The 12,500-nt window shown below is 45.6% G+C and overlaps 2 protein-coding genes across 2 annotated transcripts in view; both read left to right on the forward strand.

Annotated features, from left to right (window-relative positions):
- Positions 1 to 2,499, forward strand: part of LOC133124931 (protein downstream neighbor of son homolog) — an 11,691-nt gene extending 9,192 nt beyond the window's left edge. Inside the window, exons 9-10 of the mRNA XM_061236523.1 lie at positions 1,532 to 1,744; positions 1,871 to 2,499. Of these exons, the coding sequence (XP_061092507.1) occupies positions 1,532 to 1,744; positions 1,871 to 2,008 (351 nt within the window). The 3' untranslated portion in view covers positions 2,009 to 2,499. The remainder of the gene's footprint in view (positions 1 to 1,531; positions 1,745 to 1,870) is intronic.
- Positions 2,500 to 4,802: 2,303 nt separating this feature from the next.
- The window catches only part of lcp1 (lymphocyte cytosolic protein 1 (L-plastin)), an 18,134-nt gene continuing 10,436 nt past the window's right edge, over positions 4,803 to 12,500 (forward strand). The window contains exons 1-5 of the mRNA XM_061235875.1: positions 4,803 to 4,940; positions 9,301 to 9,384; positions 9,827 to 9,987; positions 10,233 to 10,362; positions 11,626 to 11,758. Coding sequence (XP_061091859.1) covers positions 9,321 to 9,384; positions 9,827 to 9,987; positions 10,233 to 10,362; positions 11,626 to 11,758 — 488 coding nt within the window. The 5' untranslated portion in view covers positions 4,803 to 4,940; positions 9,301 to 9,320. The remainder of the gene's footprint in view (positions 4,941 to 9,300; positions 9,385 to 9,826; positions 9,988 to 10,232; positions 10,363 to 11,625; positions 11,759 to 12,500) is intronic.

A 12,500-nucleotide genomic window follows, 5' to 3' on the forward strand; every position in this document is an offset into this window, starting at 1 on the left:
ATTTGGAAAGGCACACACCTGTCTATATAAGGTCCCACAGTTGACAGTGCATGTCGGAGCACAAACCAAGCATGAAGTCAAAGGAATTGTCTGTAGACCTCCGAGACCGGATTGTCTCGAGGCACAAATCAGAAAAATTTCGGCTGCTTTGAAGGTCCCAATGAGCAGAGTGGCCTCCTTCATCCATAAATGGAAAAAGTTCGGAACCACCAGGACTCTTCCTAGAGCTGGCCGCTCGTCTAAACTGAGCAATCGGGGGAGAAGGGCCTTAGTCAGGGAGGTGACCAAGAACCCGATGGTCACTCTGTCAGAGCTCCAGCGTTCCTCTGTGGAGAGAAGAGAACCTTCCAGAAGGACAACCATCTCTGCAGCAATCCACCAATCAGGCCTGTATGGTAGAGTGGCCAGACGGAAGCCACTCCTTAGTAAAAGGCACATGGCAGCCTGCCTGGAGTTTGCCAAAAGGCACCTGAAGGACTCTCAGACCACGAGAAACAAAATTATCTGGTCTGATGAGACAAAGATTGAACTCTTTGACGTGATTGCCAGGCGTCATGTTTGGAGGAAACCAGGCACCGCTCATCACCTGGCCAATACCATCCCTACAGTGAAGCATGGTGGTGGCAGCATCATGCTGTGGGGATGTTTTTCAGCGGCAGGAACTGGGAGACTAGTCAGGATTGAGGGAAAGATGAATGCAGCAATGTACAGAGACATCCTGGATGAAAACCTGCTCCAGAGCACTCTTGACCTCAGACTGGGGCGACGGTTCATCTTTCAGCAGGACAACGACCCTAAGCACAGCCAAGATATCACAAGGAGTGGCTTCAGGACAACTCTGTGAATGTCCTTGAATGGCCCAGCCAGAGCCTAGACTTGAATCCGATTGAACATCTCTGGAGAGATCTGAAAATGGCTGTGCACCGACGCTCCCCATCCAACCTGATGGAGCTTGAGAGGTGCTGCAAAGAGGAATGGGCGAAACTGCCCAAAGATAGGTGTGCCAAGCTTGTGGCATCATATTCAAAAAGACTTGAGGCCAAAGGTGCATCAACAAAATATTGAGCAAAGGTACATTTATGTACATGTGATTTCTTAGTTTTTTATTTTTAGTAAAATTTCCAAAAAACTTCTTTCATGTTGTCATTATGGGGTGTTGTGTGTAGAATTCTGAGGAAAAAAATGAATTTATTCCATTTTGGAATAAGGCTGTAACATAACAAAATGTGGAAAAAGTGAAGCGCTGTGAATACTTTCTGGATGCACTGTTAAAATACAGATAAAATATCATCATTCATGTTTACACCAATCCATTACACACGATAAAGTTCACACAATCCATTTCACACAATACAGTTCACACAATCCATTTCACACAATCCATTTCACACAATCAGCTCCCATCACTGGCTGGCCTGGCCGCTGAAGAGCACTGCTCACCAGTTTGCCATCTTTCTTCCTGTAAAATCTTTGATGTTGAGTGTATGGCTGAGCGCGGTGCTGACCCCTGACCCCTGACCCCTGACCCCAGGCACGCAGTGTGAAGGTGAAGACGCGGGTGGGGGCGGGGTTCCAGGACGTGAGCAGCCTGGAGGTGACGGGGCCGGTGATGCCGCACGCCCTGCATGCCCTCACCCTGCTCCTCCGCCCGGCCCAGAGAGGGGCCTTCTCCACCACCCTGTACCCCCACGAGCCCACCGCCGTCTTCAACACCCCCGGCCCTGACGCAGAGCAGCACGCACAGGTCAGTCTGCGTCCTCCTCATCATCATCAGTCTCAGTGCTGTGGGGGGTTCTAAAACCAGCCTATCAAGCGTATTGTTGTTGGAGAGGAATTTGGTGTTGCCATGGTAACAGTGTCCCCTCTGCAGGACGTGGCGGTGCGGGGTTTGGGGGGGTGTGGCCTGCACCCCAGCACCCTGAGGCAGCTGGTCCAGCCCTCCCCCCTGGAACAGAGAGCCCTGAGACATCTTCACATGAAGGACTACTCCTACACCTGGAGCTCCTGATACTGTACACACACACACACACACACACACACACACACACACACACACCTGTACACACACACACACTCACACACCCTCCTGTACACACACTCACACACACACTCATATACCCACACATACTCACACACTCTCCCTCTCTCACACACACACACACACACACACACACACACACACACACACCTACCTGTACACACACACACACACTCACACACACACACTCTCATATACACACACATACTCACACACTCTCCCTCTCTCTCACACACACACACACACACACACACACACTCCTATACACACACAAACACACACACACTCATATACCCACACTCAATCACACTCTCCTGTACACACACACACATTCACACACACACGCTCACAACTACCACACACTGGACTGAAGGACTGTTCACCTGAGGGGCAGTTTACCTGGACAAACATTTATCTTGTTTACATGAAATTTTATGTCATTAAATTAATTTTAAGAAGGTTGTATTTTTCATTGTGATTATGTTGTCTATTGCAGCAGTAAGCAGTAAGTTTTTTGTCTGCTTTCACATACCCCCTCTGCAGTATATAAACACGAGATATGGTTCACTTTGATAACCCATCACATGTTCTATGGTGAAAACGCTGGGTTGGTGCCTCAGCCACAGAACTGGTGCTTCTGCAGATCAACCGTTTAAAGATGTGGAAGTTCCAAAAGTGACCATACACAGACAATTTCCTTCTTCTTTTTTTGGCCTTGTTTTTAAGAAAACAAAAGAAAAGATACACAGGAGATGTGTCATAAGTAGGGCTTTAGTGCAGTGACCTAATGGTTGTAGCAGTGCCTGAACTGTGGCTGTGCCTGCACTGTGGCTGTGCCTGGACTGTGAGCTTGTGTAATCCTGAAAGAGGAATCTAAATGCATCCCACATTTTGCCGTTTTTAGCATTTCCCAACCAGCGCGGCGTCACGAGAGCAGCCATTTCCTGCGTCTCTGCGTCCTGATCTGTGCTGACCTTGCAGTATCGCCGTGGCGACCTTGCCAAATGCGTCCTTCCTCATTGAGCAGAGGCCCTAGTCCACACACTCACACACACACACACACACACACACACACACACTCACACACATTCACACACATTCACACACACACACACACACTCACACACACACATTCACACACACACACACACATTCACACACACATTCACACACACACACACACATACACACACACACACACATTCACACACACACATTCACACACACATTCACACACACACACACACACGCACACACACGCACACACATTCACACACACACGCTCACACTCACTTTTACACACTCGCACACACATTCACACACACACGCACACACACACACAGACCCTAGCCCACCACACCGCTTTACTGGGACAGATGGCAAGAACAAAAGGGCCATCAATAGAGATTGGCATGCAGAGTGCCAGAGTGTTGATCTCTGGTACTAAAAGGTGCAGTTCTCACGCTTCTCACCCTTTGTGGTAATAGATGAAAGGGGAGCTTTCTCCTGATGTCGGCTGGTCAGTTTTCTCAGATTTTGGAATACAGCACAACTAAAGCCATCCGATTCTTTCACACTCACACTCTCACACACACTCGCACACACACACACACATTCACATTCTCGCACACACACACACACTCACACACACATTCACGTTCTCACACACACATACTCACATTCACATTCTCACACACATTCACATTGTCACACACTCACACATTCACATTCTCACACTCTCACACACATTCACATTCTCACACACACACATTCACATTCTCACACTCATTCACACACACACACACACACTCACACACACACATACACACACACACATTCTCACACTCGCACTCACATTCACACACACACACACATTCACATTATACATACACACTTTATGGTCGGACAGTTGCAAGAATTTTATGTATCCGCATGTTGCTGTCGGACTTTACATTCTTGGCTTGCTAGACGAGCATTTATTCACAATTGTAAACATAAAAGTGTATTTCGTATCATTGTGGTAATTGTGAATGGGCTTGTTATGTCGTGCCACAGAGGGCAGAGCGTAATCAGGCTTTCATTCTAACCAATCACTACGGAAGCTGATTGGCACGCCTCCAACCAGGTATTGTGATTGGTTGGAATGACCCTGCATACTCTCCATGGAACATGATTGGACAGCCCAGGCTAAAGTGCTGTGGTCTCAGGTAATAGCAATAGTTTCACCCAAAAAATATTAAATGTCATTTAAAAACATAATCAGACAATTACACAAGTCGAACCTCTGGGTGCATGAAACGGTGGTGTGATGTGCAGGCTCTGCAGGAAACACTGTGCTGGTGGGCCAGACTTCCTTCACTGCCCTGGCCAACTGAAAACACTAAAACTGGACGAAAATAACGAAACTAAAAAACTCTAAACTCTAAAAGGATGCCTTTAAGCCGCTTAGGGTTAGGTAGACATACCACATGCCAAGCTCCATGTTAACACTAAACATTCAGCTTCCCGACTGTTGAAATTGAAATAACATGATGCAGCTTCTGAACATCCTTGAAGAGGCTCAACATCTGCAGGTATTTCTGTTTTCCTTTCCATCAGCAGCCTTTTAAGGTCTTGAGACCAAAGCGTGGATTTTGTTGGGCAGTGTGCACTGTTGCATTGAGAAGCTGCGAGGACTACCTTATAAAGACAACAAAAAAAAAACCCCACGCCTTCGCTGCAGATCTGAAACGCGCCGAGAGTCACTTCCTTCCTCCTTTGGCGCCTCTTTGCTACTGCTCAGTCACTTCCTGTCGCTCAGCTTCTCCTGACGTCCCACAACCTGCCGTGCCGTGTGCTCAGAGCTCCAGGTGTCCTGCTATCCATCCCCCAAAACAACCAGAGCAACCAGGTAGAGCTGAAGGTAAGAAATCATCCGTGTCAGGGCTGATCGCCGCTGCAGGGTTTGGGTTCATGGTGCTGGGTTAGGGCTCGAGGAGCCTCCTCGGTGTTGAGGGTAGCTGTTCAAGGGTCCCTGTGTCTATGTGCACTGGGCCTACACATGCAAAACTGGCAAAAACGTTTTCAGAGCGTGGACCGGGGGTCTGGGTTTGTGTGTCAGCGCAGGTCTGGGTGCAGAGGTGGCAGTTTGTTCAGGAGCCGTGGGGCAGGAAGCTGTGGTGCAGCACTGCAGATACAGAGAGGAGCCTGGACTCAACACACACACACATGCACACACACACATACACGTACACACATACACACACACACATACACACATACACACATACACACACACACACATACACACGCACGCACACACTGCTGCTGGAGCCTGATTAGCCCTACGCTGCCCACAGCTTGCTTCCCCAAACACAGAATCAGGTCCACGCTCTGGCTTTGATTCCCCACCACTCGGCTCTTACACAGAGCACACAGCTCTTACACAGAGAGCACAGCTCTTACACAGAGTGCACAGGTCTTACACAGAGCACACAGGTCTTACACAGAGAGCACAGGTCTTACACAGAGCACACAGCTCTTACACAGAGAGCACAGGTCTTACACAGAGCACACAGCTCTTACACAGAGAGCACAGCTCTTACACAGAGAGCACAGCTCTTACACAGAGCACACAGGTCTTACACAGAGCACACAGGTCTTACACAGAGCACACAGGTCTTACACAGAGCACAGCTTGTCTGCACAGAGCGCTCCGTGCTGTAGGCGCAGACACCTGTGTGCTGAAGGATGCACAGAACTGACATGGTGAACCATGCAAGGGTTTTAGGGTTTTTATTGCAATGCTTCTGCTTCGTGCATAACGTCTTAGAGGAAACAGAGAGGGAACGTGTTCAGAGTGCTTTAAGGTGTGGCTCCTGGCAGCCATTTTGAAAATCACAAACTGTGAGTGATGGAGCGCCCCACAGGCTGCCTGCGGCAGGTTTATGTGTAGATTTCACCTGCATTCAGATAAACATTCATTTTCTTCACCCAACAATCTACAATTTTCACAATGGACGTTTCTGCGTCCATTCAGCTCCACTTTGAGGCATATTAGAACAATGATTAATGTGCTTATATGGTATGCTACTCGAAAGCCAACAACTTTCTCAACAAAGAAGAACATGGAGGATACAATTCTGCTCACTGACATGTGCTTGTGTTGCAGGGAAATGTGGGAAAGTAGAAAAGCAGCAGAGTTGATTTAAGGTTGGACTGTGTTGGTCTGAATATACTGTCTAGTTACAGACTACAGAGGAAGCAGTCTTCTGTTTTTAAACCCTACCTTCCCTCTTCTGTTTGTGCTTTCTACAGTCTCATGCAGTCAGCGAGAGCTTCAATTTGTGGCACCTGACATTGTGGTTCTTCTGTCCCTTTCTGTACCCCAAAGGGAATTTTAACAGTACAGTACTGCGTATATATATATATATATATATATATATATATATATATATATATATATATATACAGTACTGTGCATAAGTCTTAGGCACCTGTATAACATTCTATACAGATAAGATTAATTAAAAAAGAATTCAATAAAAGGTCGTGAATAAACGTACTATACATTTTACATTACATTTTAGTCACCACCCTTCAGCGTTAAAACTGCATCACTTCTCTGAGATAGCCAAAGCTGTCCTGCAGTTCTATAAGACAATCAGCAGGGAGGTTGTTCCAAGCATGTTGGAGAACTTGCCACAGTTCTTCTGCAGACTTTGGTTGGGTCCTTGCTTCTGATCTCAGACAGCCTTGATCAAAGTTTTTATGTAAAACGTTATCAATTGCTTACAGTAATATGTTACTTTTTAAAATTAAATACAAAAATGAATGTTTGGAAATCTCAAATGTGTTCTTTTATAGTAACACACACACAAAAAGAAACATATATAATAAAGTCTAGGGTGCCTAAGACTTCTGCACAGTACTGTATATATATATATATAACAATATATATAATATTGTAAAATAATATATTTTCTCACTCTTTGGCTAGGAGAGAGGAAACCAAACAAAAGAGACAGTTTTCCTCTTCTTCAGAATACAGAGTACTACCAAACATTCAAACATCCAAACATTCTCAGAGTCCTGCACAGCTGCTCAGACCCTGGAGAGCAGCGAGCACTGCAGTTATCCTAGCCCCCGGATCCTGTCCACAGAGATCTTTTATCACCAGGATCATTCTTTTTTCTTTCTGCAGCACATTCAAATTCTGCAGCAAGCCATTTTTTGCATCTGTGCATCTGTGCGTATCCTGGTGTCTGTGTACCTGAATCTCACTGTCTGTGTACCTGAATCTCACTGTGTGTCTGTGTACCTGAATCTCACTGTCTGTCTGTGTACCTGAATCTCACTGTCTGTGTACCTGAATCTCACTGTGTGTCTGTGTACCTGAATCTCACTGTCTGTGTACCTGAATCTCACTGTCTGTGTACCTGAATCTCACTGTGTGTCTGTGTACCTGAATCTCACTGTGTGTGTACCTGAATCTCACTGTCTGTCTGTGTACCTGAATCTCACTGTCTGTGTACCTGAATCTCACTCTGTGTGTACCTGAATCTCACTGTCTGTGTACCTGAATCTCACTCTGTGTTTGTGTACCTGAATCTCACTGTCTGTCTGTGTACCTGAATCTCACTCTGTGTACCTGAATCTCACTGTCTGTGTACCTGAATCTCACTGTCTGTCTGTGTACCTGAATCTCACTGTCTGTGTACCTGAATCTCACTCTGTGTGTACCTGAATCTCACTGTGTGTTTGTGTACCTGAATCTCACTGTGTGTGTACCTGAATCTCACTGTGTGTGTGTACCTGAATCTCACTGTCTGTCTGTGTACCTGAATCTCACTGTCTGTCTGTGTACCTGAATCTCACTGTCTGTGTACCTGAATCTCACTCTGTGTGTACCTGAATCTCACTGTCTGTGTACCTGAATCTCACTCTGTGTGTACCTGAATCTCACTGTCTGTGTACCTGAATCTCACTCTGTGTGTACCTGAATCTCACTGTGTGTGTGTGTACCTGAATCTCACTGTGTGTCTGTGTACCTGAATCTCACTGTGTGTGTGTGTACCTGAATCTCACTGTCTGTGTACCTGAATCTCACTCTGTGTGTACCTGAATCTCACTGTCTGTGTACCTGAATCTCACTGTCTGTGTACCTGAATCTCACTGTCTGTCTGTGTACCTGAATCTGTGTGTCCTGGTGACTGCGTAGCAGAATGCACGTTTGCACAAAAAGAGCAGTTTTCTATAAAGAGGCGCTACGTCAATAAGAAATGTTTGATCAAAGTTTAAATACATTTACACCATCAGCTGAAAAACAGGACATTATATAAATACTCCGGTCCTGAGCTGTGGTGCTTTTCCAGCCTTTCCTTGTCCAATAGAGAAAGAACACTCAGTGTGTCATATACATTTATCAGACTCTATATAGACAGAGCTGACAAACCAAGTCATGCAATAAAGAGTTTATTCATTCATACATTCATCCATTCATTCATTCATTCATTCATTCATTCATTCAATCAGGCAGTCAGCCAATGAACTGAAGTGCTTTCAATGTTTATCCATTTAAATTTGACTCACAAATACAAACAAGTGTTGCTTTTTAGTCTTTGCCGGAGAACAAAGTACTTCCTCTACATACAGCACTTTCACGGTCACTACCTCAGCAAAATAAACCTAATGTCCACACACAGACAATATTAATCTTCTGTGTTTTAATGTTAGTCAACCAGATATAATATGCTATGATGTAATAAGGTATGGTAATAAGGAATATTGATTAGAGGTTCAGGGTAGTTGTGGTCTTTGTCTTTGGCTCAATAAGCAATGCTTTTTCCAGGAAATGTGGAACATTACAACATAGCAGTAAATTAGCTTGTGAAATGTTCTTTTGTAAGTGGCTAAAAGGGTCTGCACAATAATGAAATGATGGCTGTAATGGTGGCTGTAGGTCGATCTCTCAGTTCCTGTAAGAGCTTCTGAGTCATACTCACTCCTGGGGACGGAAGTGCTGGCACGAGAGAGGAAGTTTCATAACTGAGGGGAACTCATGATCACACACACACACATATACACACACACACTCACACACACTCACACACACACACACACACACTCACACACACTCACACTCACACACACACACACACACACACACACTCACACACACTCACACACACACTCACACACACACACACACACACACTCACACTCACACACACACACACACACACACACACACACACACACTCAAAGGTGTTTCACTGTTTCAGGCTCCCCTGCATGTCACAAGATGGCCGCCACACAGATCAACCAGGAAGAGATTGAGGATCTCAGAGAGGCCTTCGCCAAAATCGGTGAGAGAAATGATCAACATAAACCCAAAGCCTTCCTCCAACTCTGAATCTTTATCTCTCCGGTTCTCTCTCTCTAACCCCCCTCCCCCCTCTCTAACCCCCCCTCCCCACACCTCCTCTTCAGGAAGTGGTCTGTCACATGACTAAGATCATCAGATTTGGGTGCACTTGCAGAAACACAGACATTTTAACAGGATCACACATGGTTGCACAAATGAGCAGGACGGTGTTGAAACCCTCAATGACACTCAGTGTCAGTGTATCTCCATATCACAGCAGTCAGGTGTCATTTTACACGTTTCAAAGTGTGAGTGTGTGGGTTGCATAGGTGTGAGAAGGTATATGTGTGGGCGCGTGTGCAAGCATGTGTGTTTATTAATGGCTGTATGTGTGTTCTTCAGTATTGATGACCTCTCTGACCTTTGACCTCTGCTCCCTGCAGATGTGGACTCGAAGGGCCATATCAGCACAGACGAGCTGAATGAGCTGTTCCGTACGGCCAACCTGCCCCTCCCGGGGTACCGCATCCGAGAGATCACCCAGAGCCTGGCGGCCACCGGGGCCCAACACCACGGCCAGGTCACCTTCGACCAGTTCCTCTCAGTGAGTCCCCTCTCATTCCCCTGCAGCTCTTCCTCACTACCGTCTCAATCTACCTGCCCTCCTTTCTCTTTGCTCTTGTTCTCCCACTCTCTCCTTCAAATGCTAATTCAAAGCATTCAATGACAAAACACATACAATAAACAGAATTAATAAAATACAGAAGACAGAAATCTCTCTCTCTCTCCCCCTCTCTCCTTCTCTCTCCTTCTCTCTCCCTCCCTCTCTCTCTCTCTCTCTCTCCGTAGGTAGTGAGTGGGCTAAAGAGCTCTGAGGTGGCGAAGACGTTTCGGAAAGCCATCAACAAGAAGGAGGGGATCTGCGCTGTGGCAGGAACGTCAGAGCATTCCAGCTCAGGAACACATCATTCCTACTCGGGTGAGGACCAATCATGTTCCATCTTTTAACAGCCAATTGCATTTCAGCTCATTTCAAATCAGCGTGACGTCACAACAGAAAAGTACTTTCTTCAGGGTGGATAATGGCTCTGGCTCTGTTGCTGACTGCCTTTGAGGAATATGGACAGCAGGCAGTGTTTTCTGTGTCATTTAAACCATTGTTTTATTGATATGATTTATATGATGTAGCCTAGCTAGCTAATGTAAAGTTAGCTGTCAGCACCCTCCTAACGTTGTAGCGAACGTTAGCTAGCCAACATCATTAACATGACTAACCAGTGCAAACTACGTAGCCAGCGTTATTGGAAACCCTATTACTGTAATGTTACCATGAAAACTAGTTAGCTAACTAGTTTTACAACAGACAAGGTCGGATTTAAAGTTTCATCATTTCGTATGTAATGTTTCTGACATTTTGTGTCATCTGTCATTGACTGTGCCAAGCACTGAGACCGCCCTGTAAACGGACTGTAGGATCTGGGCTATCCTCCCTTTTAAGAATCTAAAAAAGCCCAATCCACCATGTGCCTGATTACATTTGCCATTACAGTCCCAAACACAACACGATTTCCACATAGGTATATAGCTCTGGTTCAGTCGGTTTTGAAGTAATGTTACTTCCATGACAGGGTGGCCACCCAGAAGTATCTTAGCAACCCCTACAAACATTCTGATTTGTCCTATTATCATTACATTACATTACATTGATGGCATTAGGCAGATGCTCTTATCCAGAGCGAAGTACAGTTGATTAGACTAAGCAGGAGACAATCCTCCCCTGGAGCAATGCAGGGTTAAGGGCCTTGCTCAAGGGCCCAACGGCTGTGCGGATCTTATTGTGGCTACACCGGGGATCGAACCACCAACCTTGCAGTCCCAGTTGGTCCCAGTCATGTACTTTAACCGCGACCCTACAGGCCTTTAAATGCTTTAAATGTTATTCATACCTGTAACATACAGTTCTGCCAATGAGTCAAGCTGCCAAGACTCTCCCACTCTATGATATTGGACAGAACGGGGGGAAGGGTCTTGATGAGTATAATCTTTATGTAGTGGATGAGGGTATTTTGGAACACATATTGATTTATTTTGTTATAACAACTTCTACAAAGAGCATAGGTTTATTTAGAGCTGGCCATTTAGTCCATCTTGTGTGTAGCACAACATCAAACCTGAAATCGGACCCCAAGGGTGCCTGTACTAAACAACCTGCTGACGAAACATGGCTCTCCATCTCTCTCAGAGGAGGAGAAGGTGGCCTTTGTAAACTGGGTGAACAAGGCCCTGGAGAAGGACCCCGACTGCAAGCACCTGCTGCCCATGGACCCTGACACAGACAACCTGTTCAGCGCCGTGGGAGACGGCATCCTCCTGTGGTACGAGTCTGAGCTACAGGCCCAAGATCATCCATCTGCTGCATAAGCTGCAGGACAGTATGCAACACTGCATTACACTGCATTACACTGCATTACACTGCATTACGCCATGTCACATTACGCTGTTTTACATTATGCTATGTAACATTACACTATGTTACATTGCACTGTGTTACATTACGCTATTTTACATTACACTATGTTACATTATGCTATTTTACATTACGATATGAAACATTACACTATGTTACATTGCACTGTGTTACATTACGCTATTTTACATTACACTATGTTACATTATGCTATTTTACATTACGATATGAAACATTACACTATCGTATATGGTAAATGGCAGGCATTTATATAGCGCCTTTATCCAAAGCGCTGTACAATTGATGCTTCTCCATTCACCCATTCATACACACACTCACACACCGACGGCGATTGGCTGCCATGCAAGGCCCCGACCAGCTCGTCAGAAGCGTCACCTCGACACAGCCCGGGCGGGGGATCGAACCGGCAACCCTCCGACTGCCAGACGACTGCTCTTACTGCATGAGCCATGTCGATAGTGTATATACACTATCGCTATTTTACATTCCACTGTTACATTATGCTATGTAACATTACACTATGTTACATTGCACTGTGTTACATTACACTATTTTACATTAGACTATGTTACATTATGCTATTTTACATTACGCTATTTTACATTACCCTATGTTACATTACGCTATTT

Source organism: Conger conger, chromosome 3 (genome assembly GCF_963514075.1).
Source record: "Conger conger chromosome 3, fConCon1.1, whole genome shotgun sequence".
Taxonomy (NCBI): domain Eukaryota; kingdom Metazoa; phylum Chordata; class Actinopteri; order Anguilliformes; family Congridae; genus Conger; species Conger conger.